The sequence below is a fragment of the Palaemon carinicauda genome, chromosome 42 (assembly GCF_036898095.1).
Source record: "Palaemon carinicauda isolate YSFRI2023 chromosome 42, ASM3689809v2, whole genome shotgun sequence".
Lineage (NCBI taxonomy): Eukaryota > Metazoa > Arthropoda > Malacostraca > Decapoda > Palaemonidae > Palaemon > Palaemon carinicauda.
In genome coordinates this window covers 57,506,054-57,532,047 of record NC_090766.1, presented here as the reverse complement: position 1 = coordinate 57,532,047, position 25,994 = coordinate 57,506,054, and the positions used below count along the sequence as shown (strand labels likewise).

At 39.7% G+C, this 25,994-nt stretch overlaps 2 protein-coding genes across 2 annotated transcripts in view; one reads left to right on the top strand and one right to left on the bottom strand.

Annotated features, from left to right (window-relative positions):
• Positions 1 to 11,482, top strand: part of LOC137633212 (aldehyde dehydrogenase family 16 member A1-like) — a 31,973-nt gene extending 20,491 nt beyond the window's left edge. The window contains exons 8-15 of the mRNA XM_068365380.1: positions 1,123 to 1,247; positions 3,841 to 3,949; positions 4,057 to 4,156; positions 4,747 to 4,874; positions 5,761 to 5,909; positions 6,110 to 6,545; positions 10,285 to 10,391; positions 11,211 to 11,482. Coding sequence (XP_068221481.1) covers positions 1,123 to 1,247; positions 3,841 to 3,949; positions 4,057 to 4,156; positions 4,747 to 4,874; positions 5,761 to 5,909; positions 6,110 to 6,545; positions 10,285 to 10,391; positions 11,211 to 11,403 — 1,347 coding nt within the window. The 3' untranslated portion in view covers positions 11,404 to 11,482. The remainder of the gene's footprint in view (positions 1 to 1,122; positions 1,248 to 3,840; positions 3,950 to 4,056; positions 4,157 to 4,746; positions 4,875 to 5,760; positions 5,910 to 6,109; positions 6,546 to 10,284; positions 10,392 to 11,210) is intronic.
• Positions 11,483 to 23,815: 12,333 nt separating this feature from the next.
• LOC137633175 (uncharacterized) lies at positions 23,816 to 24,199 on the bottom strand. Its single transcript, XM_068365332.1, has one exon. It carries the CDS (start codon positions 24,197 to 24,199, stop codon positions 23,816 to 23,818), a length of 384 nt encoding a protein of 127 aa, XP_068221433.1.
• Positions 24,200 to 25,994: the final 1,795 nt, after the last annotated feature.

The window sequence follows — 25,994 nt, the reverse complement described above, 5'->3', positions numbered from 1 at the left end:
TTACGAGGCCCGTCTGAAGCTTTATGGTGTTCAGTTAAGAATCCATCTTTGCCTTTGTCAGAGAATTCTTTATCCTATTTTATCAGACTGTTAATACGAGAAGCTCATTCCCATCTGAATGAGGAAGACCAAGCTTGGCTGAAGGTAAGGACACACGAAGTTAGAGCTGTCGCAACTTCCGTGGCCTTTAAACAAAATAGACCTCTGCAAAGTATATTCGACGCAACCTATTGGAAAAGCAAATCAGTGTTCGCGTCTTTTATCTTAAGAATGTCCAGTCTCTTTACGAGAACTGCTACACTCTGGGACCATTCGTAGCAACGAGTGCAGTAGTGGTGAGGGCTCTACCACTACAATTCCCTAATTCCATAACCTTTTTAATCTTTCTCTTGAAATGTTTTATTAATATTTTTGGGTTGTCCGGAAGGCTAAGAAGCCTTTCGCATCCTACTTGATTTGGCGGGTGGTCAAAGTCATTTCTTGAGAAGCGCCTAGATTAGAGGTTTTGATGAGGACCTTTAGTATGGGTTGCAACCCTTCATACTTCAGCTCCTAGGAGTCGCTCAGCATCCTATGAGGATCGCGAGGCTCATTAAGGAAGACGTACTTAAAAAAGCAGAGTAATTGTTCAAGTCGACTTCCTTACCAGGTACTTATTTATTTTATGCTTGTTATTTTGAATAACTGCTAAAATGAAATACGGAATACTTAGCTCATAATGTCAACATGTAATGCTGGTCTCTACCCACCCCCCTGGGTGTGAATCAGCTATATGATCATCGGGTAAGTTTAATATTGAAAAATGTTATTTTCATTAGTAAAATAAATTTTTGAATATACTTACCCGATGATCATAAATTAAAGGACCCACCCTTCCTCCCCAATAGAGACCCAGTGGACAGAGGAGAAAATTGGTTCTATGTTGACATCGAGTACTTGAGTACCTACTTGACAGATGGCGCTGTTGATGTACACCCCCACCTGTATAGCGATCGCTGGCGTATTCCGCCCGTAGGTTTTTCTGTCGGGCAGCAGAGCTGACAGCTATATGATCATCGGGTAAGTATATTCAAAAATTTATTTTACTAATGAAAATAACATTTTTGTGAAATTTTGTTTCAGGTATTCCAGGTTGATGTTCCATCTGGTTGTTATTATCCGCCAACTTTAATCACTGGAGTGGGGACAACTTCCCGAGTAGTGGTTGAAGAAATATTTGGGCCTGTACTAGTTGCAATGCCATTTAGGTATGTTTTTTCCCAACTTTATAATTGTTCTACCACTAAATACAAACCTTTCAGCTCTTGACTAAGAAAATACATGACAGCAACAGCTGAAACTAAACTAGCTGTAAGACTTTAAGCGAGTCTTACTCCCTTCGCTGGTTAGTGCGAGCCAGCGGGAGGTAGACCCACCACCCTGCTCACACATGCAGTACCAACTCAAGCCACTTTATATTTTATGTTCGGATGAGAACAGATGTTGTTGGTTCTCCTCCGCTTTATTCGGTTTAACAACCATAATAAACCAACTGGCCTGAAATTTTAAAATAATCCTTTTTTCTTCAACACAGAATGGTTCCCGTAAGTGTTGCAGTTTACTGTAACACTTTGCTTCTGCTCACCTTCGTTCCTATAGCTTCGGTGTAGGAATGAGAGCAGAGGTAGACTAAGGAGGATCATTTCCCCTTCTGGAGATTCCTTTGATGGGACTGGATTCATCCATTCCATGCAATTTCTTCAGAACTTGAGGGAGGAGGAGCTAAGTGACTGCTTGCAGTGCCTGCTCTTCGCCATCATACCGTCTAGGTACAAATCAAGTCTCTTGAGCAAATTCCCTTCTGGGTCATTTCCGCAGATGGTGATGCCTGCCGACCGCAGCGCCTCTCCCATTGTGCCCCAGGGTGAAAAGAGTCCTCAGCATCATTTTCTCTGGGTCTTTGCTGCAGATGGTGATGCCTGCTGACTGTTTGCAGTTGTCACCTCTCCCATCAACGAGTCTTGCAGAGAGGAGACAAAGCATTTGGAGCTTTATGAAGTCAAACTCTTCGGTATGTGTGCCTCATGGTTTGTAACCTCTTACAAGGGAGAAACCTCTCGTAAGCTTATCTCTTGGGGAGGAGCTCCAACCTTTTTATTAAGGTTATTCTGGCCTTTGAGCTTCCTCTGGCTGAAAATCCACCGTGTTGATGAGAAGCACCCTTGCACTCCAAGTGCCTCTTTGCCTGCTATGGACATTGACCTCTCTTGATTTGTCAGACAGAGTGCTCTGCATCATCCCCGAGAAGGCTACGAGTGCTATATCGGGCTCCCTGATTGATAGTGCCAAGTGCATCCCTAGTGCACAACCAGTATTACTGTATTTTGTAAAGTTTCTTTCAATACTTTTGTTTAATGTGTAATGTTTTTATATAAATTTAATTTTTAATTGATATTAGGCAAAGCAAAAATTGAAGAGGAAAAGCCAAAGCTAGGTAAACAGAAGGAGAATGGATTTAAAGTTTTTGAGGCTGTTTATGCTCTGCATAGATAGAGTACAGGTCGTTGTTGTGTAGAAGAGTCTTAGAAACCAAAGTTAGAGTGTTGCGAGGGAAAATGATAACTAGGCAGTTGTTACGGACTACAAATGTGGAGGCCTATAGGCTTCGTCAAAATGACTATTTCTATCTTTATCATGCCTATATATTGTGAGCCACCAATGATTCCAATAGAGATTTATGACTTAAATTACACAATTTGAAAATGCAAGGATTGTATATTTGGAGTGTCAACAAAAATAGTAAAGATGTGACCTAGTTGGAGCTTCAGGGCTTCATTGAGCTCCCTTTTACCTCGCCACTTTTCTTTTACATAGATCATGATATACATAGATAGGTCATGTTAGTCTGAGAAAAAAGAAAAGGGTAAGAAAAAGGGAAAAGCAGGAGCAATGTTTGAAAAGAGGTGGTTAAGCGGGCTTTGAGTTACTCATCCATTGTCAAGCTTACCCAGTGGCCTATATAATTGGATGAGCTACAGTTACAGGGTATTTGTTTTTTAAAATATAAATTATAACTCATGGGAAAAATAAAGTTTTGCACAGGACACTGTTTAGATATTTCATGTCAGACTTCCAGATAGGGGTCCCTCATGCAAATCAGGTCAATATCTAAAGGTAAAGGTTACTTGCATTAGAATATTTAGAAAATTAAGGCCTGCTAACATCAACTTAAGGAGCTTTCTGTAGACCATAGGTCCTTATCAGCCAGCTCGAAGGCTTTTAGTAGCTCGATCGTTCCTTTTTTAATTGCTATTCCAGCTAATATAAGGGACAAGGTTATGGTAAGAATATTTTTTATGCTGATATTGCTTGTATACTACTTTTGCTTCCTAACCCCCTTATATTTTATGCCTAACAGCCCTAACTTTTAACAAAAGGGCAAGTTAACTACTGTACAGCACTTGACACCCACGGGATAAGAGCATTTGTATACCACGGGATAAGAGCATTTGTATGGCTCTTTCTTATCCTCGTGTGTGTTAAAAGGTCTGTTGTCTTAGGGATATACAAGGCTACAAATGTGAACATCTAATCTATGGATTTGTATGATGAAAGTATATTCAATTGAATTTAAAATGTATTGTAATACAATTATTGCCATGAGTATAACCTCTGAAAATGCTCGGTTCTGAATTTTAAAGATGCTGTTAGTTCAGAAGTGCAAACTGCATAGCCTAAGCATGAATATTGATATAAAAAAAATTTTGCATTTCTGGCAAGGCTAGGATACCCTAACAGAATTTTGGAGCATTTTATAAATTAACAAATTTTTAATTATTTAAACATTTTTCTATCCCTCAGGACTGCCAAGGAAGCAATATCGTTAGCCAATAACACTATATATGGACTTGGAAGTTCGGTCTTCACAGAACAAATAACGTTAGCCATTGAAACGGCCAAGATGTTAAAGGTATGTTTTGCAAAAGTAATTAAATTTTTTCCATTTCATGTAGCTTTAATGTATGATTTATGCTTTTATTCAAATATTTAAATGTAACCAAAATATATCTCTTCAAGGCTGGTGCAGTTTGGATTAATTGTCACAACATGTTTGATGCTGCCGCAGGATTTGGTGGCTACAAGCAAAGTGGATATGGAAGGGATGGTGGCAAAGAAGGTATGTATCACTTGTAATCTTTTGAAACTTTTTTTTATAATTCAAAATATTCAGAATTTTATGATTCAAGAGAAATTAGGTATTAGTGCCTATGCTGTTTATAGGTGACTAAACAATTTGATCTGTTTCTTCTGCATTTTTGGCGGGATATTCTCAATTTTTAGTTTTGATGTGAGGGTCATACAAGCATAGTTAGAAACTTTAAATCTGATATAAAGATTAATTCCCAAAAAATTAAAGTAAAATTGTTTGTTTGTTCAATGGTAATAGGAAAATTATTTTAGTTTTTGTGTTACGCTTTAAACGAGGAATTTTTTTTTCTTTTTTTTGTAAGATTGCTGCAATTGTAATGGTTTGTTTTTTAGTGGGAATAGAGGTATTTAGAAACCTTAAGTTAACATCCTTGTAGATTTTTCAATATTGTACAATTATTTCAGTACTATACCTGCCCATTTCTTTATTTTTGTCATAGGAGTTTTTCTTGAAATAGTATTGGATTAATATGCTAGCATTCCATTTGGATGGATAGGAGATAAATGTTCCTTGGCTAATGAATTTTCTTAATTATTCAATTCTAATAAAACTTTCAGGATTGTTCGAGTATGTCAAACCTTCATGGCAAAATCGCTTGAGTTTCAAAGCTCCTGAAGTGGACATGAAGAAATTTGGTGCTTCATACACTGCTGATAGACCCTCCATTACCCCTGCCATTCCTCAGGTAATTTCTTTACTGTGCAATATATTTAGGAAAGACTGCCACTGTTGTGAAAGTTATAAGTTGCATAGAAAGCAGTATAGTTATTAGGAAAGTTATGACTTTTTAAACATATTGAATTGTAAATAGGTTAAGAAGGAAGGTATTGATGTAAAACTGCTAAGACAGTATCTGAAAAGTTTCAGATAAATGTAGCGACCAGTGATCAACGGTTAGGCTTTTAGCTCTTTATTTTAGTAATGAGGGAAGCTACAAATAATCATGGGAATAGGTCCCCTTTGATTTAGTTGATTTACTCAAAACCAATGCACATAACTTGATATTTATAGCAGATTCTAATAGAAAGGCGGTGGAAATACTTTGAAGGTGGAATAGTGAGTTTAGTGGAGAGGATTGAAAATTTAGAAGAAAGCTAATGGAAAGGGCCAGCAAAGGAAAGTACTCAATTGGAAAAGTAGCCAGTTGGTCGTCATTAAAGATGGTTTCTCGAGAGGTGATGTAGATTGTGAAATTACCTTAAAGTAAGAGAATTTGGATACGTGAAAATTAAAGCCATAGCAAATGGGGATGTTAGGTGTACAGAACTCACGTAGTGATAAAGGAATTGTTAACAGAAACACACACACGTGTGTTTTACGTGAGAGCTGGAGTATGAAAGATCATATCATGAAAGGAATTAAGAGATATTGTTGCAGAGCTTAGAACGGTGAGATTATTTGAACATGGTGGGGAAAAAATATTGTGATAAGGGGGGGGGGGGTTTGAGTTCTTGAAATTTTCTATATAAATGCCCTGCCATCCCCCCCCCCCAATATTATAAGTATTACATACTACTGTATACTGCAATTTGTATTATGGGGGTTACTGTAATGTTAGAACCATATTTCAGGTGCTGTCTGCTGATGGCAAGTTACCAGGAGTTGATCGCACTTATAAACTTTATTACGGTGGTGCTCAGAAAAGACCCGATGGAAATTATTGCCGTGTCATCAATGACCCCACAGGAAAGGCTATTGCTCTTGTTGGCGAAAGTAACAGGTAAGGATATTTGGTAAAAAGTGCTGTATCGAGTAATAAGTAATTTATATCTTTTAGTGTGTTTATGTATATGGTATATGTGTGTTTTAAATCTACACTTTGGGGGTATTTCTAAATAAAGAAAGCATGTTTTCATATTCAAGCAAAATTAATTTTTGCTTTGCAGTTACTGTTACTTCTGAAAATTTTTGTCTATACAGGAAGGATGTCCGTAATGCAGTAGAAGCAGCAGGAAAAGCTCAACCGGGATGGGATAAGCGAAGCGGTTTTAATCGCTCTCAGATACTATTTTATTGGGCAGAGAACCTTGAGCAGAGAAGGCAGGAATTTATTGATCATTTAATATCAATTGGTCATTCTAAGGAGAAAGCTGAACAAGAAGTTGATGCTACTGTAGCAAGACTATTTCACTGGGCTGCTTACTGCGATAAATATGGTGGGGCTGTTCAGGAAACACAACTCTATGGCACTGTTTTGAGGCTTCATGAACCTTTGGGAGTAATTGGTATAGCTTGCTCCGATGAATTTCCTCTGCTGGGTTTTGTATCCCTTGTAGCTCCGGCTATTGCCCGTGGGAATGCTGTTGTGGCAGTTCCCAGTGAAAAGAATCCCACCGTTGCCTTGGCATTGTATCAGGTTAGTTCATGTATATCGGTTATACTGTATATTGTAATACTTTTTAGGTACTCATGGGGCATTGGAGTAATTTGTTGTAGAAATTAGGTTAGTGTTAATAACTGGATCAGAAGAAATTTACAGTGGTCCCTCGGTTATCGCGGTTAATGGGGACCGAGACCACCCGCGAAAACTGAAAATCCGCGAAGAAGCGGCGCCTCTTCAAAAATGCTTAAAAAAACGTATATATACCCCCCCTGTATACAGTACACCATATAGAATACGGGTAGAGAGAGAAAGAGTGAAATTCTTGTTATAACAAAAAAAAAAAAAAACTGTAAAATATGTTGTCTGTTTACAATAACAATTGAGGGTCTAGAACACTGTTCTACCGAACAATTTACTTGCGAACAACCAATTATCGTTATCAGCTTTCAAAAACAAGCAAACACTACAACTAGCTAACATAATTAGTCCGTCGTTTTGCGCAACAAATTAACATTTATAATTTCTATTTCTGAGGGTTTAAGATTACAGTAATACATAAATAAAATTGTACCATACCATATAGAAAATGGGTGGAGAGAGAGAGAGAGAGAGAGAGAGAGAGAGAGAGAGAGAGAGAGAGAGAGAGAGAGAGAGAGAGAGTGTGTGTGTGTGTGTGTGTTTCATGTTAAACAATAAAACATTTAACTTACCTCTTACAATAAGTTCTTCTAAGCGTAGTTGACGAAAAGACCTGTGCAGTACGATGAGGTGATAACGATGAATGACTGCACAGTGGCATGAAGAGCTTTACTGCTCCTCGGATGACGCCGCAGACGATGCAGGAGAAGCTGTAGGAGGCGGCGTAGTGGCTGCAGGTGTCGTAATGGATGCAGGAGGTGGCGTAGTGGCTATAGGAGGTGGCGTAAGGGATGCAGGAGGCGGTGTAGCGGCTGCAGGAGGATCTTCTTCTGGTTTTTTGCGCGTAAGAAACATCGTTATTGGGAGTTGTGAACGTTGTCTTTTTTTGTCGATGAAGATGCGCCTATAAACAGCCAGGACGTCATCAATACGATTGCTGAATTCGACGGCTCTTACCATGTTGTCATCCATTTCTTTGGCCCTTTTTTGGAGGTCTTTGGCAACATTGAAGAGGTCCTGTAAATTATGCAATGTAAGGCCACCTTCTTCAGCTTCGTCACCTTCGTCACTAGCAGACTCGTCTTCCTCCTCACTCGCCGATTTGGTCAATTTCCTGTAGGTCCTCCTCTGTCAGTGGGTTTGAGTGGCAGTCGATGAGATTGTTAATTTCATCAGCCATCATATCCGAGAAGCCTTCAGTCTGCACCAACCGAGCCAGCCTGACAGCCTTATCAACGGCAGGGTGATGTATTTCGTTAGGCGTGAAACCCTCATAGTCATGAGTGATTTTGTTTGGCCACAATTTCTTCCAGCTGGAGAAGAGTGTCTGTTCTTTCATGTCCTTTAGGGCATTCTGAATATTAGCCAGACACGTAGCTATGTTGTAGTCCTTCCAATAAGCTTTGATGCTGAAGGTCTCGTCGGTCTCTTCAATGGAGGAGATGAGACCCTCAATTGTTGACTTAGTGTAGAGGGCTTTGAAGGCCCTAATAACCCCCTGATCCATGGGCTGTATAAGGGAAGTGGTGTTGGGGGGAAGGAACTCCACCTGTACCCCTTCATAATGCAAATTAGTTGCATGACCTCCTGCACAGTCCATGAAGGAGAACCACTTTAAAGGGCAGGCCCTTTTCAGCCAGGTAAGCTTTACCTGTGGTATGAAAGAGTTAAGGAACCAATCAAGTGTGAGGGCCTTGGTGATCCATGCCTTTTTATTGGCCATCCAGTACACTGGCAGTAAGGCTTTGTTCTTGTTTTTCAATGCTCGAGGATTCTGTGACTTGTAGATAAGGCCGGGCTTTAGCATGAATCCTGCAGCGTTGCCACACATGAGCAGAGTCACTCGATCCTTGTGAGCTTTGAAACCTGTCTTTTAAGTTCGTCCTTGAAAAGAAATGTTCGGGACGGCATCCTCTTCCAGAAGAGGCCTGTTTCATCCATATTAAAAGACTTGCTCCGGGACATAGCCATTTTCTTCTATTATTTCCGGAAACACATCCTTCAACATAATGCCTCGCTGCTGCTTCGTCTGCAGAGGCTGCCTCTCCATACAACGACACACTCTGTTTTCCGAATCGCCTCTTAGACTTATCAAACCAGCCCTTGCTGGCAACGAAAGTCGTACGTGGTCGTCGTGGGCTAGTCTGGCTTGAGGTACCAGGCAGAGGATCATCTTCGTCGCCGTCGTCTTCTTCCTCATCTTGAACGTTGTCGTCCGTCACCACCCTCAGGCACCTTAGCATCAAACAAAGTTTTAGCCTTACTTCGATCATGTTTGTATCCAGGGTGATTTTCTTCTCCCTATAATCTGGATCCAAATAGCCAGTGCATTTTCCATTCGCACCATGGTTTTTATTCTGGGTGTTTACAACCCTTTTGGCATCTTTCGTGAAAGATATTGCAGCAGTTTTGCGGATGTTCTTCTCTTCCTTCTTTATGTACCGTACCGTGGATTCATTAAGGCCATATTGTCGGGCTACGCTCGCGTAGCTATTTCCCGCTTTCAACTTGTCCAATAAACTCACTTTTTCGTTAATTGTTAACATCTTTCGCTTTTTCTTCGGTTCACTAGATGCACCAAGGGATAAAGAGCGTTTGGGATGCATCACGAAGGGCTTCACAAAACTTTTACACTTAAAAAATCACCGCGAGACAAAGACTAACTAACCGCGATCTATGGCGAGAAGCGTATACGAGAAAAGCGTGGAGCGATGGGCATCGGGAGAAGCTTGGGCTAGTGAATGGGCCAATGGGGAGTCGAGTTCTCAGCGAGTGCTGGCCAATCAGCTTGCGTTTATGCCCGTGATGCTTAGCGTATACGTGCATTTCTTTTTGTTTTAAAATTTTGTAAAATGATGCAATTACTAATTCTAATTGAATATTTTGTTTTCAAAATTTGTAAAATAATGTAATTTCTAATTTTAATTTAATATTTTTCATTATTATTAATTTTTTAATATTTTTTGATATTTTTAATTTTTGAATATTTTTTAGACCCGCGAAGCTCTGAACCCGCGAAAGTTGAACCGCGAACTAGCGAGGGACCACTGTATATGTAATGAATAATCAAACTGGCAGTGAATATTGCTCAGAAATTAATTGGTAGAGCTGGAGGGTGTAGTAAATTGGCTAAAGGGTGGATAATGCGGAAGATATTTGTAATTTTTAAAATGCAGAACTAGAATGCATTATTTGTGTACTTTTTGAAAGAAAATTATATTGAAGTAATTTGTGCATCTGTACCAATATTAGTGGTTTTATTAATTACACTGGCTGTATTAGGAGCGAGTGTACGCATAAGATTTGATCCTGTAAAATTCATAAAGTACAATTCAAGACATTAGCATGTGGAAGGATTTGTGTTGGTAGCCCTCATGAGAAAAAGGTAAATGGATGTGGGGTAATCTTCATATATGAAGTTGCATAGGGTTGTGCCCATAATGTTCCAAAATCCAGGGGAAAATTATTCATGAACTCGGTACAATACTACCAAATTGTTCATTACATAGTACTGTATAGAATTATTTATTGGCATACCCTAATCCCCCAGCTTGTACTTCATTAAAGGCCAGATTCTGTAATGATTTCCCTAACATTGATTCACCTCTCATTTTTTTCTTGGAAAAATTTTCAGGTGCTTGAAACCTCAGACCTTCCTGGAGGGGTTGTGAATATCCTTACGGGCTGTAGAGATCACATTACAAAATATCTGGTTGAGCACCAAGACATCCAGTCAGTGTGGTAAGTAAAGGTTTCACATTTATGGTACTTGAATCTCTTGAAAAGTTTTATATTCCTGCAGTAGTACATAGTCATAAAATATGAGTAGAAGAAATGCAAAATCTATGGAAAGCTATGAGTAAAGATAAATCAGAGAAAAAAGTTGTAGCAACAGACTATGTATGGATGGATATTATCGTCCAACGTCTTTTAATGTTTTCAATGTATCTATTAGAAGTTATAGAAAATACAAGGCCTGATTGCAAATTGTAACACTTTGGAAGATTTATAAAAATATTACACCCTGCATAATTATCCAATAAGCTACCTCATTTATGGAATAGGAGTTAGCTACTGTTTAGAAAAGGAAATTGAGAGAACAAAGAAAAAACATAGCTTATATTATGAAGTAGATGTATACTGGATTAAACTCTCTGATAAGTGTATATCTAAATTACATTAAAAAAGCATTGAGAGCTTCTGTAACATTTGCATGTGGGAATTTCCCAACTTAGTAATTTTTTTTTCAATTGGAAATCTAAAGTTATTTTTAAGAAACCCAAAATGTGCATTTTGATTTTGGTTGAACTTTTAATTGTACAGTACAACATAGTTTTTACATTCCTGTTCCTCTGAATTTAAATTTTATATAACTGATTTTTATTTGTGACATCCATACATGACCTTTATGCTCCAGTATTAAGCCAGATTTTTTAATTTGTATTAAATTTTGGGGATACAGTAAATTTTCAAAGATAATTGGTAAGTGAGTGTTTTTTCCCAGGATATGAACAAATCCTGTTTAGTTTGGTAATGTAATTTTTTCTTTTTGTTTATCAGGTATTTTGGAAGTCTTGAAGGATCAAAGTTTGTGGAATATACATCGGCAGTTAATGTAAAACGAACCTTGGTGAACTATGGATTAGACCGTGATTGGTTGGATGCCCAACAAGGACAAGGAGAAGAATTTCTCTACCATTGTACTCAGGCAAAGAATATATGGCTAACAATGGGTGATATATTTGCTAATTGAAAGATTGAATAAGCTAATTGTTTTTTATCATGGTAAGCTCACTTGCCCTTTTGTTTTTCCAATTATATAATTTGCCATATTTGAAATCTTTAATTACATCCTTGAATAAATTTTAAACTTTAATTAATTGGTCATAGAGCAAATGTAGAGTTGAAAAGTTCCCTGAATTCTTTTTGAACAAAATTGAGAAAAAGTACTTCAGAAAGGGTACTAAATGACTTTTTCAATGAGTTATTTTGAGGGGAAGTTCTTTGCTCTGCAATATTTGTTGTACTAAATGTATTTTTAAAAGTTTTGAACATTTTTGTAGTCCATTTTCCTTCCAATAATTAGACTTACTGTAGTTTTTTAATTTACAGAGATAAAGTTACGGGATCAATTTGCATGAATTCTATTTATCAAAACCATAAAGACAGTTTTGACTTGGTACAAATGGAGAACTTTCATAGTTTTATTAGTTATTGGACTGGAGAATAGTTCAAGTGTGAGAATGTTCAATCTTACAGTTCAACGTCTTGGGATATTTGATGTTTAAACCCATGTTTTACCAGAAACACTATTTCATAATTTGATGATAATGTTTTCAGTAGTTTATTATCCATCAAATAAGGCTTGCCATTCAGAAAAGAATGCTTTTATCATGGTTTCACTTTGTAATATGAAATGTAATGAGTAGTATTTACCAAAATTTATTTATTTTAGGGTGTCCATATGTGCCGGAGAGTCAAATGCAAATTATATACGGTATTCATTTACAAATCTTGAATAATGTGAATGAGTACTACTAACTTGACATTGAAAAATTTATACAGAGGGGAAAAGTTGAGGGCTTAAGCTTAATAGATCTTCTGAAAAAGTAAGTAAATTGGTATACAAAGTACTTTGCTGTAGTGTTTTATTTTTCCTTTGCCTTTTGTCACCTAGAAGTGAGCTGAAGTATTTGAAGTGAATCAGAAGTAGGTAGTAGTTGCAACATAAAGTAGTGTAGTTTCCTGTAGTTTGGTTTGAAGTACAGTACATTAATTTTTTTATAAATACCTCTATCAAGTTTGAAGCTGTAAAATGTTTTTAATGATACTAAATCTTGGTATGAAGTAATTTGGGGTAGTGAAATGCTTCCTGAACACTTTAATCTTAGTAAATTAGGCTGAATGAATTTGATTTTAATTAAAACTTGGTATTCATATAAAGTAAACACCATGAACAAAAAGTTTACAGAAACAGGAAGAATAAGATTCGGAGATGGCTATTACGTACATGATAAAGTTAGTCATCCGATGAGTTGTGGACCACAACAGTGAAGGGTAGTAGTTGATACGATGATAAAAAATAACAGAACAATAGTAATTTGGGAAGGAAGTATTAATGAACAAAGAGTGATTAGCTTTCAGTTAATGTGTAGCACAAAAGAAAATTCAAACAGATTACTACTAGTGAAAACAGAATGAATTCGTATGTATTAATAGAAACATCACAATTAACTTGTTTAAAAGTTCAGGCTTACATCAGAAACATAGGAATTAATATAAAGAATAGCTACCTACTGGTCCTCTTTATATACTGTACATAGAGGCCTCTAACAGCACCAACATTTTATCTTCTGCAGTACCTCCATTCTTGAAAGATTTTGATTAGTGTTTCAATAAATCTATCTGTGATTCATTTTCCGTAAAATCCCTTGGCCACGCATGAAACTAATGAAAAGAATGAAAAAGTGATTTAATCAGTATCCATCCGGAGAGAGCTACTGCATGTCTTTGCTTTGTCCCGTGAGCTCTGGTAGTCTTGTTGCACTTTTTAACTTTATAGCATTCCTTCATTCTAACTTCCTAGTATAAAGTGCATTGGTGCCCACTACACATTGGACACAAAGGGGGAGGATCTACCTTAACCTTACTCATAAAGGTGCTACAGTTTATATCTGAGAGGCCTGGGCACTTCTGTATTGTGCTAAATTCCTTCATACTCTTACTGAAATGAGAAAAAGGGAGAAAATTAGAAAAACTTGAGGCTGGTTGGGGAATGCTGAGAACACATCTGTGCATCTTAATTGCTAGAATCAGAATAAAGTCTGTACGAACGTTGTCAGACCCGTATCACCAGTAGATATGGGGTGGCAGTTACCAGAACCTTGATAATTCTTCATTGGCCGTTTCAAGCTTTTGCCAGAATCTTATCCCCACTACAGTAAAAGACTTGGTTTGTATAGCTAGGAAAAATACTAACATTTAAAATTTGTGATTAAATAAAGCAACAGTGGAATTATTTTAATGAACTTTTCCTGATGTCCATGTTGTTTTTCTCTGGAAGCTTGATATTGATGTTTACCACTGAAACTAAAAGATATTCTAGTTACTTTCCTTGCAGCTGACTCAGACCTTTAGTAAAATAGTGAGATAATCTGGTAGTTAATAGCAATAAAAATTGCTTGGCCAAGTCTGCATAGCTTTCTGGTTTGTAATTATTAGACAGATTGATCTAGGAAATTTTTGTGGGCAATCTTAATCTGCATTCTCTTTATTTTATGTCTTGGAGAGTAAGTGTTATATAGATAACTGTTGTGAGGAGTGTGAAGGTCTTGGTGTTAATCATATGCAAATTTGCTTCTACTATAGTTCAGGGGGAAAAACCAGAAAAGACTTAACTGGTTGATTATAGTAGGGATGATGACCATAATGACACGCCAGCTTTGAACTCCATTACAGCACTTAGCGAGTCTAGTTTTTAGAGTAATGAGCTTCAGAATCTCTTCTTTTGTGAATAAGAAAGCATGCAAGTCTTTTGTTAAAGGTAGTAATTCTTAATTAACCTGTCCTGTATTGAACCCTAAGCCTATTTCTCAAGTCGGTGTAGCATTCCATTCAGTAAAGGATTTGATGATGCATGGTACATTACAGATTAAGATACTCTCCCAGAGTCTCAAGTTCTTTATTCGCCTTAGACCCTTCTGCTGCAAAACCCCTGCCTTCCCGCAATCCTGGTTGCTCTTTAGACAACTACTGTATATTGTAAGGCAGAAGACAGAGTTGGTATTCTTGATCTTCTTATCCCACCACTCTCTGAGTTAAGCTCTCCAAAGCAACCTCTTATGTGTGGGTGGCATGGCATATCATGTTAGGACGTTAAAACAGAAGTTACGGGTTTCAAATAAATCTTGGCTTTTGGTAACACTGATTAGTTTCATAGTGTTTCAGCTGGCAGTGTGCATTGTTCTCTTGTAAACAGAGTTACCTACTCATTACAGCTTTGCTCTTCAAATGTGTAAATGTAGGTGCTAGCACCTCAACTGCTTAAACTTGCCCCTTGAAAGAAAAATGTGCAAAGTTCCCATGAAAAGAGAAGAATAGTTATGACGACAATTATCCTTGAACAAGACAATGGTGGTGAAGAAAACGGGAAGAGTCAAACTGACAAGATTACCAATGGTGATGAAAAAACATGAGTCAAACTGACGAGAGTCCATTTCAGTCATTACAGGGCGCAACGTTTCTCTTGGCGGGGACCAGAACTATCGAGTTTCTCGCCCACCAGTTAGTTAAATTGTGAGCGAATGCCATTCTTAGGCAAAGAGACTCGATAATAGAAAGATTCCATTGACAAGTTCCCAACGCAGAAGTGACGAGGTTAAGCAACTCCACTCTTGACAGGTCCTTCCTTTTCAGACCGTAAGACATCAAGCGGGTAGCGGAACGCTTTGAAGTCCAACCAGAAGTCCCTTCTTCATAGGTCCCTGACAATCTGGCCCTATTGCGTAGCTCCGCCACAGAAGAAGCAGCCTCAAAAATTGAAACCGCTGACGACTACAGCTACGAGAAAGGTGTCGAAGAAGCCCTTTCCAGCCAAAGAGTTGAAAAGCAGTCCTCCTGTGGAGGAGAGGCCAAGGCCACACCTGCTAGGACAGGCAATCCTCCCACTTGTCCACCAGTGGGGGGATGCCTGCAGTGCCGCTGGCATAGGTAGTTGCAGCATGGAGCCAAACCCTTGACAATCTCTGTGATTTGGTCAGGGTATCGCGTCTCATTCAATCTTCCCCTCCATTGCCTTGGAATCCAGTTCCGTCAAGCTCCTATGTGAAGGAATCCGCAAAGGAGCAGTAGGGCCGAAGTCCAGAACATGTTAGAGATGGATGCGCTCCAGAGTGACAAGAACTGATCCCCAGGCTTCTAAAGTTTACTTTTTCTTGTGAAAAAGGTGTCTGGATGTTGGAGACCCATCATAGACCTCTCGGCTCTGAACAAGTTTGTCAAACTTAGTTCAGCATGAAGACAGCAGACATGGTCAGACAGGCAGCAAGACCACAGGACTTCCTGTGCACACTGGATCTCAAGAACGCACACTTCCAGATCCCAGCTCGTCTGTCTTCAAGGAAGTATCTCAGGATCATACACAACAACACACAAAAACAGTTCAAGGTGCTGTGCTTCGGTCTTTCCACAGCACCTCTGGTATTCACGAGTGTGTTTGCCCTAGTGTCATTTTGCTCACAGGATTGACATCCATCTCCTGAGGTATCTGAACGACTGGCTGATCCTAGCAGACACAGTGGCAACCCTTCTTCAACACTGAGACACTCCTTGCATCTTGTCAAGATCTGGGGACCGTAGTGAACCTTGAAGTCATCTCTGCTTTCCTCTTGAAGACTGGTATATCTTGGTATAATCATTGGCACCAACCTACAGAAATTATTTCCATCATACAACAGGATACAGAGTTTGGGGAAGGTAGCAAGCCCCTTCCTCAGATGAGAAGAATGGCCAGCTCATCAGTGGTTGCATCTCGCAGGTCACCACGCTGTCTAGTGCCCAACAGCCGCCACAGGATTTGATCTCTTCAGTCGTGGCTGAAGTCCAGGTGGAATCAATCCGTTGATTCCCCGGACACCCTAGTCCTTATGGGGCTAGAGCAGCAGACGGACCTAAGGTGGTGGGTGTGGCATACAACCTCTGCAAAGGGGTCGACCTTCTCATCTTCCCCCCAGGATTGATGCTCTGTTCAGATGTGGCAAAAGAAAGGGGAGGGGGGGGGGGGGGGGCATGATGCACCACACAGCCTCAGGGCTCTTGTCCAAGTCTGAAAGATACCAGCATATAAATCTCCTAGAGATGAGAGCAGCCTACCTAGACCCCCAACAGTTCCAGCTGGGTCACTCTGTGGTATTGTTGAGCGACAACACAACGGTAGAGGCTTACGTAAACAAACAAAGCAGTTCCTTTTCACAGCCCCTTTGCCATCTAGCTGTAGAGATGCTGTGATTGACAGAAGACATCTTGGTGTCCCGATCACCCCGCTTCATTGCCCAGAACATGCTCGCGAACAATCTGAGCAGAGCGACTCAGATTGTGGGCTCCGAGTAGTCTTTGATTCATCAAGTAGACAACAAAGTCCTGACTTTGTGGGTTTTCCCGACTGTGGACTTATTCGCTACGTCACTGAACTTCAGGCTCCCGCTGTACTGCTCCCCAGTCCTGGATCCAATGGCGCATCTGGCAAGATGCATTCCATCAACGGTGAGGCGATGACGTTTACGCCTTTCCCCCGTTCTGTCTGATACAAAGGGTGCTCAACAAGACCACAGTATCCTACAATCTCTATGAGTCTCATAGTTCCGCTATGGCATCACCCAGAGTGGTTCCCGGACCTCCATGACGCAATTTACTCAAAGAGCCACGTGCGAACATCTTCGCTACGACTTCACCCCTGGAGACTATCCAGCAACTCCTCTCTGATAGATTATTTGCAACTAGTTGCGAAGAAGATGGCTAGGTACCTGCAAAGATCTTCGGCTTCAGTCTATTAGGCCAAGTGCACTGTCTTCTGTGGGAGGTGTTGTGGAAGGGGTATCCCTCCCCTTGATTCTACTATCCCAACAATAGCTGAGTTCGTTTTTTACCTTTAGGAGGAAATGTTCCTCATGGTTTTGGCAGTGAAAGGCTACCATTTGGCCTTGAGCCTCGCCTTTAAACAAGAGTCGGTATTTCTTATTAGTTGGAGCTCGCTCTCTCTCATATGAAGCTATGAGCTTACCTGCCCCCAGTCGGAAGATAAACCTCCTCCATGGAACATGGTTTGCGTCTTTGTCTCTGAAGGGTGCTCCCTATGAACCATTATGCCAGGCAACAGATCGCCACCACACTTTGAAGATGGTGTTCCTACTCGCCTTAGCTTCAGCCAAAAGAGTTAGCGAACTTTCACAGACTTTAATATGATGTTGGCCATTCAAGGGGATGGGGGGAGGTAATTCTCAGCTTCGTCCTTGTTTATCGCTAAGACTTGAAATCCGGGAGTAGCGGATCCTAGATTTGGAGTCTTCTTTCTGTAACTGATGATCTAGATCAACTGTTACTTTGTCCAGTAAGGAGTTTGAGGTATTACCTCAAAAGAACTTCAGCAGCTTGCATCCCGAGTGTCGGCGCTCTTCGTCAACACTGGTAAGGTCGAGGAGGAGGATCGCGAAGAAAACCATCTCTGCTTGGATATGCAAGGTCATAAACCTTGCACTCAATCCCGATCCTCATCCAACACGACGACCCCCACAGGAACATAGAGAAATTCTCCATTGGCCGTGTGGTGGCTGCATAACAAGTGGTTTAAATACCTCAGGCTCCTTGATGGACAAATAGCAGATGGTTGAGGGCAAAGGTTACCCGGGATTAGTCTAGGATGAATGTTTAAAAATGACTGGCTCTTTCTTTCTTTTATTTTCCCCTCCCTTGGGGGAACAGCACCCACTATCCTTTGCAAGCTGGCCTCACCTATCTGCAGGTAAAACCATTTCCCTTGTGTAACCTAGTATAGAAATATTTGTCCCCATACCCCTAGCGAAGTCAGATTTGGTAACGTCCATGGTTAATTCTAAGATTCCTATATATATGAGAGCTCTTAGCTAGACTAGTCACATTGCTAGTATCACAAACACATAGATTGCGTAGGCCACTGATTGTGCTAGGTGTCATGGTTTCTGCCTGTTATGTACGGAGAAAACTCTTGGTCAAATACTAAGGCAGTTGGTTCAGACTTCCACCTTCATAAGGAGTGAGTCATTCCTATAAATAGTGAAGGGTTTGTACTTAGTGTCAGAAAAAATAACAGATTTGAAAGTAATTTGTGGTTCCTTCCTAACAATACAAACCTGTAGCTATTTATACAGATTGGCTCGCCATCACCTGTCCCCTAAGATTTCTTACCTGCAATCAAAAGTGGTAACACAACACTAGTGTGCGAGTGAGCAGGGTAGCTGACTACCCCCACTAACTAGTGGGTGGGTGGTTATACCTCGCTAAAAGTCTTATGGCTTGTCTTCCAGCTTCGCTAAAATTATAATTCATATAAATAGCTACAAGTTTGTATTGTTAGGAAAAATACAAATTACTTTAAAATTTGTAATTTTTTTCATATAGGAGTTTTGTGTTGATTTTAAGTGAAGGTACAGATTGTAGTCTATAAAATTCCCTATCTTTTAATGTTTGAATGACTAAAATCTCTCTAATTTAATATGTTCAGCAGTAGCAATTTTTTCCTGATAAATTTAATATTTTAAGAAATCTGGATTCAGTTTTTTTTATGGGATTTATTGAATAGCCTTGTATGTTTAAGTATGGGCTTTTAGAGATAATTTTCTTCACCATTGGGGATCATAGGACATAAATCTTTATATTTCAGTGTTACTGTATTTACTAACTTATCCCTCAACTCCATGTATATTGCCCTTGATATGTACCTACTGTAAACCAAATATACACACGGGAGGAAGATATGGTTGGCATAATATATTTTCATATCTTGCATTCTTCTATTCATTGTTGTGTCTGACACTTTGTGCATTTTTCAGCATAATTACAACAAAAATTGTAAATATTAATGCATCTTTCGGCATAATCGTTACAATTGTAAATATATAAAGACCAGACAAAGAAATATGAAAAACATACGTCAGAGACTTGCAGCAAGCTGTTTTTATAAATACCTTGGGGAATATAAGAAAACTTCTATTCTGCAAGAAATAGAAAATGGTGGAATTACTGTATATGTGAAACTGAAATGAATAGCTTGTCCTGGAATTTTTGAAACGTAAATAGGTACCCAGCTCAAAAAAGTGTTGAGTATAGTACCAGACATACTTCCATAGATACGTTTATATTAAAAGTAGGCTTTTTAGCAATACAAAATTTTCATTAAGAAAAACCTTTAAAAACTTGGAACATAGATTTGTTCTTACCAAAAATGGAGTAATCAGAATTGACAAAATTCTAAGCCCATAGGTTGAGAATTACACCCCTTAAGATAAGTTTTGTGACTGTTTATAGTTCCAAGTTGTAAGAAACTGATACTTCCAAGAAGACTCGTACAGCACGCCTCAATTTTTTATTGGTTATGGGTAGAATTGGTAAATTAACTTGAATGCAAAGAACTACTGTTAATTCTCGTTCTCATTTGGTGGTGCAGCCTTCTACTGCATACTGCAAAGATGCTGTGACTTGCATAAAACTAACTGGTTACCTAATCTTATTCTAGATTAACAAATTGATCTCTTCCCTTGATCCCATCATTAATTATAATACAGTATGCTTAAATCTTTAAATGTAGGTTAAGCAAGCGGGGTTACTAAATAGATTCTATTTGTGGGTAATAAAGCAAGCAGCATTCTTGAAATACTTCTTTGTAGATTTTTTAGCATGGGAGATTTGCAGGCCAACAGGATTTGAATCTTCTTTGGGATTATCTGACCTGGTTATATAAAATTATTTTAGAAGGGGTTTCTGAATCTGTAGCAGCATTTGTGTGTGTTGTGATGAAGAGAAGGGAAAATGCATGTACAGTACCTATGTCTGGGACGGTGTCCAAGGCACTCACACTCGGACTTTTTCTCAAGTCTTGTTTTTTATCTGTATAGGATTGATAAGATGCTTACCAAAATGGGTTGGTGACACAGGTGACTGTTTTCAAGTCACTTTATAGGAATACCTGTGTTTTTCCCTTCAAACCAATAGCATCTGTAATGCTAGAATTGTCTCCTTCAAGGAATTCATTTTGTAACAGTGGTGATTATGGTGTAGCAGACATTCCAGGAGAGTTGCCAATAGGACTCGATGATTATATCGGATAACGCAGTGATGGTCCTTCCCAGAAAATCCCGGTAGGAGGAAGTCTTTCCCACTTTTACTATGTTTGGGAGGGCTGCCTTCCTGACCCAAGGGGTGCAGGTTGTAATATGTTCAAAGAAGGTTAATTGTGTCCTTTAGCCTCTGAGCTATATATAGAGTATACCAAAGTCATATTTTGAAAATATAGATTATAAAATTTCTGGAAGACGTAATTGAGGGTTTGAGACCTCCAGGGTTTTAAATGTTATTCCTAGTTCCAAATCATCAAAGGGTTGAAGACCAGTTCTAGATGTCTCGAACCTCAAGCTTACAGTTCTTTAAAAAAAAAATTATGGAACAACCTCGAGAGCTCTGGGGGCAATAAAGAAAGAAAATATGATGTTTAACATAGACCTCGCAGATGCATATTTTCACATAATATTCCTCTTGATTTGAGGAAATGCCTTAGTTTTGTCAATGAATCTAAGGCTACTGATTAAGGGCCTGTTTTGGTTTCAGGATCTCCTCAAGTGTTCACCATTGTAATTGCCCCAATTTCAAATTGACCAAGGACTCTTGGCCTGAAAGCTCTTCTATACCTGGATGATAGGCTAGTTTTGAGCTATTTGCTGTGATGGATTTGGGTTCAACAAATGTGGATGGCTACTGGAGCTATTGGGACTCCTGGTCAAATTGAAGTCTTTTCTTCTAGTTCGAAAAAGTGAATTCTTTTCAGTTCAGATGTGGTGAAGACTTTTTAAAGGTATCAGACTTCCTCAGAGAGATTCACCCCGATAGGATGCCTAAAGAAGAGAACTATCTAATATCATTTTGAAAAAAATTGAAACTGTTGAATGTAGACAAAATGTCTATAACAATGTTAAAGAACCAACTTCAATTCTGGAGTTGGTGGGACGATTGCAGTTTGTTATTCTGGGGAGTTTCCTTGGAAATAAAATCCCAGATCTCTATTCACAGATCCTTCAGAAAATTCAGACATGACAGCATTGTCCTACATCCAGAACCAAGGGGTACAAGCTCACAAGCCCTGAACTGAATAGCTGAGGTGCTATGGGATTAATCTAGCCCTCTCATGTATGGTGTTTGTATCCAGAGCAATGTTGTTCTTGCTGACACTTATCCAAAGGGCTAAAGCAGACTCCATCCTTATGATAGCTTTATTCCGGGAAGTTACCACCCTTCTAACTGCCGTGTTAAAATGGGCCTTTGCTGTCGTCCTTAAGTTCTTTTTGTCCTTAATATATCAGATGGTAGAATCATTAATTCGGTAGTGGCTACCTACATTCGTATAGCTGCTACTATCCATAAGCATGTCAAAACAATTTTCTCCGCTGTATTAAGCATCATCCTGTGGCACTTTGGTTCAATTCCAGGAGAGAAGCCTGAAAAGGTGGAGGATGTTAGGCTGCCATTGTAGGACTTTAAAGCAATTTACAACTTTACACACAAATGCAAAGCATCACACAACATTGCTAATGATGCAGAGTGATGTCGCATATGTTTGCGTAAAACCGAACTGCACAACGTGGTGTACTGAATGCTGCAATTGGCTTGAGAGTAATCCTACAGTTCTACACCTAATCAGTGGCCAGGATACTGCTGTAATTGGTTGTCTCCTCTACCGACCAATAGCAAACTGTGTACAAAATTATCTGGGCAGAGTAGGTCACTTTCCCACACTTCCTGAGTTTCAACACAATTATTTTTACCGACCATGGTACACCACCATTTTCTTTTAATATGTTTTATTTAATGTTTTATATAATGCAATACTTAACTGTATTTTTATTCACTGACTTACTGTGTTAAATTTTAGGCACAAAAATTACAGCTTTATTTTGAACACAAATAATTAAAATCTAAAAAAGAAAAAAATCCTTATCGGCGTACAGAAATCTACATTGTAACAAGTCAGCAGTATAGATTTACATGAAAATTCAAAATATCTGCATTCTAATTTGTGCTGTAGATGAACTGTGAAATGTCATGGTATCACTGTTGATCCATGCTTTATTATGTATTCAAGTATCTGGAATTACATTTATGAGTATAAGGTATTATAGCAGATGTGTTTAGGGGTTTCAATGTTGAAAGAATGTGAAAACAGTACTGTACTCTCTCTTCCATTGACCAGTTACCTCTATGAGCGAGGCCCTTTTAAGGCAAATACTCAGAGAACTCTACCTTTAAGCTGTCACTGAAGAAGACATTCTCGACCTACAGGTCCCCAGTCACGACCTCCAGTTTCTTCCTCCCATAGAAAGGCATGGACAATGCTTCAACTTTCACCCTCAATCACACTATTCTTGGTTGAGGGGTAGGGGAAGGAAAGTAAGAGAGGGTTGCAGAAGCTGGCATTACCTTATCACAACAGCCATGAGTAAGGGTGTATTTGTCAAAACATTGAGTAAGCAACAATGACACAGCAAGAATGGGTTGGCGTAAGTACTTTGGGACATTTACATGTCCTCCCCTTTTTTCGGCATCAATGATTTTAGATGTCTGGATGCCAGGAAACCTCAAATCAATCAATCAATCAATCACACGATGATGATCGAGACCTACCTTCCGATACTACCTGATATCTTGAATTCCTCCCGTAGCAGTAGAAGCGAAGGTGATAAAAGAAAACCCCGCTTGAAGGCATCTGTGAAGTTTCTGTTGGGGGGTTCCCTGCAAGGTTAGGTTGGAAACACCATCTTGAAATTACATAAAGTTTTTTGAGAGGCTGCAATACAAGAATTATATACAACAGGCAGGAAGCACGTCTGCCTTGGGTGACGAACGAACGAGTAATCTGTGTTATGACCCAAGGCGGGAAAGTACAATGTTACCATGTCCTTAGGGTGTTGCTACACTTAATAATGCAATGGATAAGTAAGCATAATAGCATGGTAATACAATGCATACACATAAGTACATAGGAGGTGTATTTATTTACAAGAGACATATAATAGAGATCCAAAAAACATCATTACTGCAAGTATGGATGATATACAGTAACGTCAGTTAATGTAACGGTCTCGCATCTTACATATATATACACTTTCCTTCCTCCTCACGCTCTTAGCTCCATTCTTGAGTGAACTCTTTTCAACAAGTCTTTGAGATCTGCGCAGAAATGCTTGGGGATTAAATACTGAGGACCTTTCTATGTACGTGCAACGGGCCACAGTTATATGGGGAGGGGAACAACAGTAAGTGGTGGTACTGGACATAGAAAGCAGTGGTTATGCCACCAACTAGGCCATTGGGAAGATGCACCTTTAGTTCCGTGATCTGCCACAGCCCATGACAACTCCAACCTTTTCTCAGCGATTAGATGTCATGTCTTGGGTTTTTACTGTCTGTCCTGTACCCAACTTGAGAAGTGGTTGGGCGTGTTGATCATACTGTAGTTTCACTTGTTCAGCACGGGCAGGTGTACGATGGTCACAGCCCTCGGATTTGGCATGCCACTCCTTTGAAAAAGACTGTGGATGAGCAGGTACACGGGTATGGAGTGGGTGGCTGTCGGAAATCTGTGCTGGAGAGCAGCCTGTTATGTTCGGGGTATTACACAGTTCTAAAAGTCTCCGATCAAATTCTTCGCAATCAATATTACCAGAAGGTGCTGTCTTAAGAATCAAATGCTTAATGGCTTTTATGGCAGCTTCTGTGTGGCCAGTATACTGCTGGTTGTGTGATGATGACATGGTGTGGTGGACATCCTATCTCTTTGAGAAATCTTGGAAGTCTTAGCTAGCAAATTGAGGGCCAACATCAGTCCTGAGACGATGGGGAACGCCAACTTCCCCTAAGTAACAACAGAAGATACATATGGTGTTGGAAGTTGTAGTATCTCCTTTACATGGTACCCCAATAGGCCCCCAGAGTCGATTAGTTATGAGGAATGACTTCCTGGCAACACTGAAAAAGTCAGCCAAGACACTCAAAAGGTCTCGTAGGGTGGTCATCGTTCAATAAGTGTTCCTGCTGAAGACTAGGTTGCAAGATTTGCAAGTTCTGACAGTACCGATGATGTCTGAGTCGATACCTGGCCAAAAAACTGCATGTTTCTTCGTGGCTTCCACACCTCGATGACTGTCATGAAGACGGGCGAGAGAGAAGCTGGGACAACAATCCCTTCTCCATGAAAAGCGAGATAACCATCGGTTGAGAGGTTTTTCCTTAATTTCCAGAAACAGAGTAAGGCCTGGTGTAAGTTATGATGGCTGGATGGAAATCCTGAAGTCTACAGTATTCACAAGATGGGTATACGGTGGATCAGCTCTTGCAGCAGCTTTGAGTTTTTGGAGTGTCCTATATGCATCTTGTGGTGTAGAATCTTCTTTGGAGATGACACCGTTGACATTGAAAATATACATGACATTTGTTGTGGCATCAGCCCAGTGATTTAATTTTCTTGAGTAGGGGGACTGACTAGAGCTTGAGATAAGGCATTTGGAATGCTGAGCTGCTTTCCAGCCTGCCACTCTGCTGTGTAAAGATAAAGAGATCTTTCCTTGAGATGCTGAAGGCATGGATTCTTCACTGCATCAAGTGAATAAATGTTGAGAATTGGGATGAGTGGCCGGTTATCAGTCATCAGAATAAAATGCTGAAGACCAGCTAGATACAACAGACATTTACAAATAGCCCAAGGCACAGCTAACAACTCGAGCTCTATAGTGGCATAGCGAGACTCAGCACCTGCGAGGAAACAGGAGCCACATTGAATTAAACGAGCTCTGCCATGGTCTTGTAGAGGGGCCTATCTAATTCCATAAAGGCGAGAGGCATCAATCTGTAGGATTACCGTCAAAACAGGATCGAAGGAGGCAAGGACAGGAGCTTACCAGGGTGGCCTTGATTTGACGAAATGCCTCGTCATTATCCTGAGTCCAAACAAATGCTCTCTTGGGGCTCATCTGGGGTCGTAGGGGCTGAGCTGTAGCAACGATGTTAGGAGTGAACTCGGCCAATTGGTTCACTAACCACATGAATGATTGAATTTCATTCAAATTGGTCGTGGTGGAGAGGCAATCTCATCGTCCCGTAGATTTGTTGAAGATGTGTAGTCATCTTCGTCATAATGAAATATGCCATCCACAACCTTTACGCAATTTTTAATTTCTTGAAGGGCCATATTACTGCGGAGGCAGAAGGCATTCCCCTTAGCTGCAAAACCCATTGGGTCTCGGCAGTGTTGGAAACGACTGTATGGTATTTTGAAGGTCGTCAGGTGTTGGTCCTCTTCAGCAAGTGTCATCTGCCACTATCCACATAAGGCATCTGCTGTAGTAAAATACCTTGTCTTACAGTTAAAACTACAGATGTTGGCAAACAGTTGGAGAATGGTGGGTTGGTCAGGACACTTGGCTATTGAGCTTAGCGAGGTCAACAGTGATACAGACACGCGAGTCGTTAGCTACGACGACGAGTGGATGGCACATTCTGAAGGTTCTTTGCCGGCAGGCTTGATAATTCCATGGGCTACCAGGGAGGCGA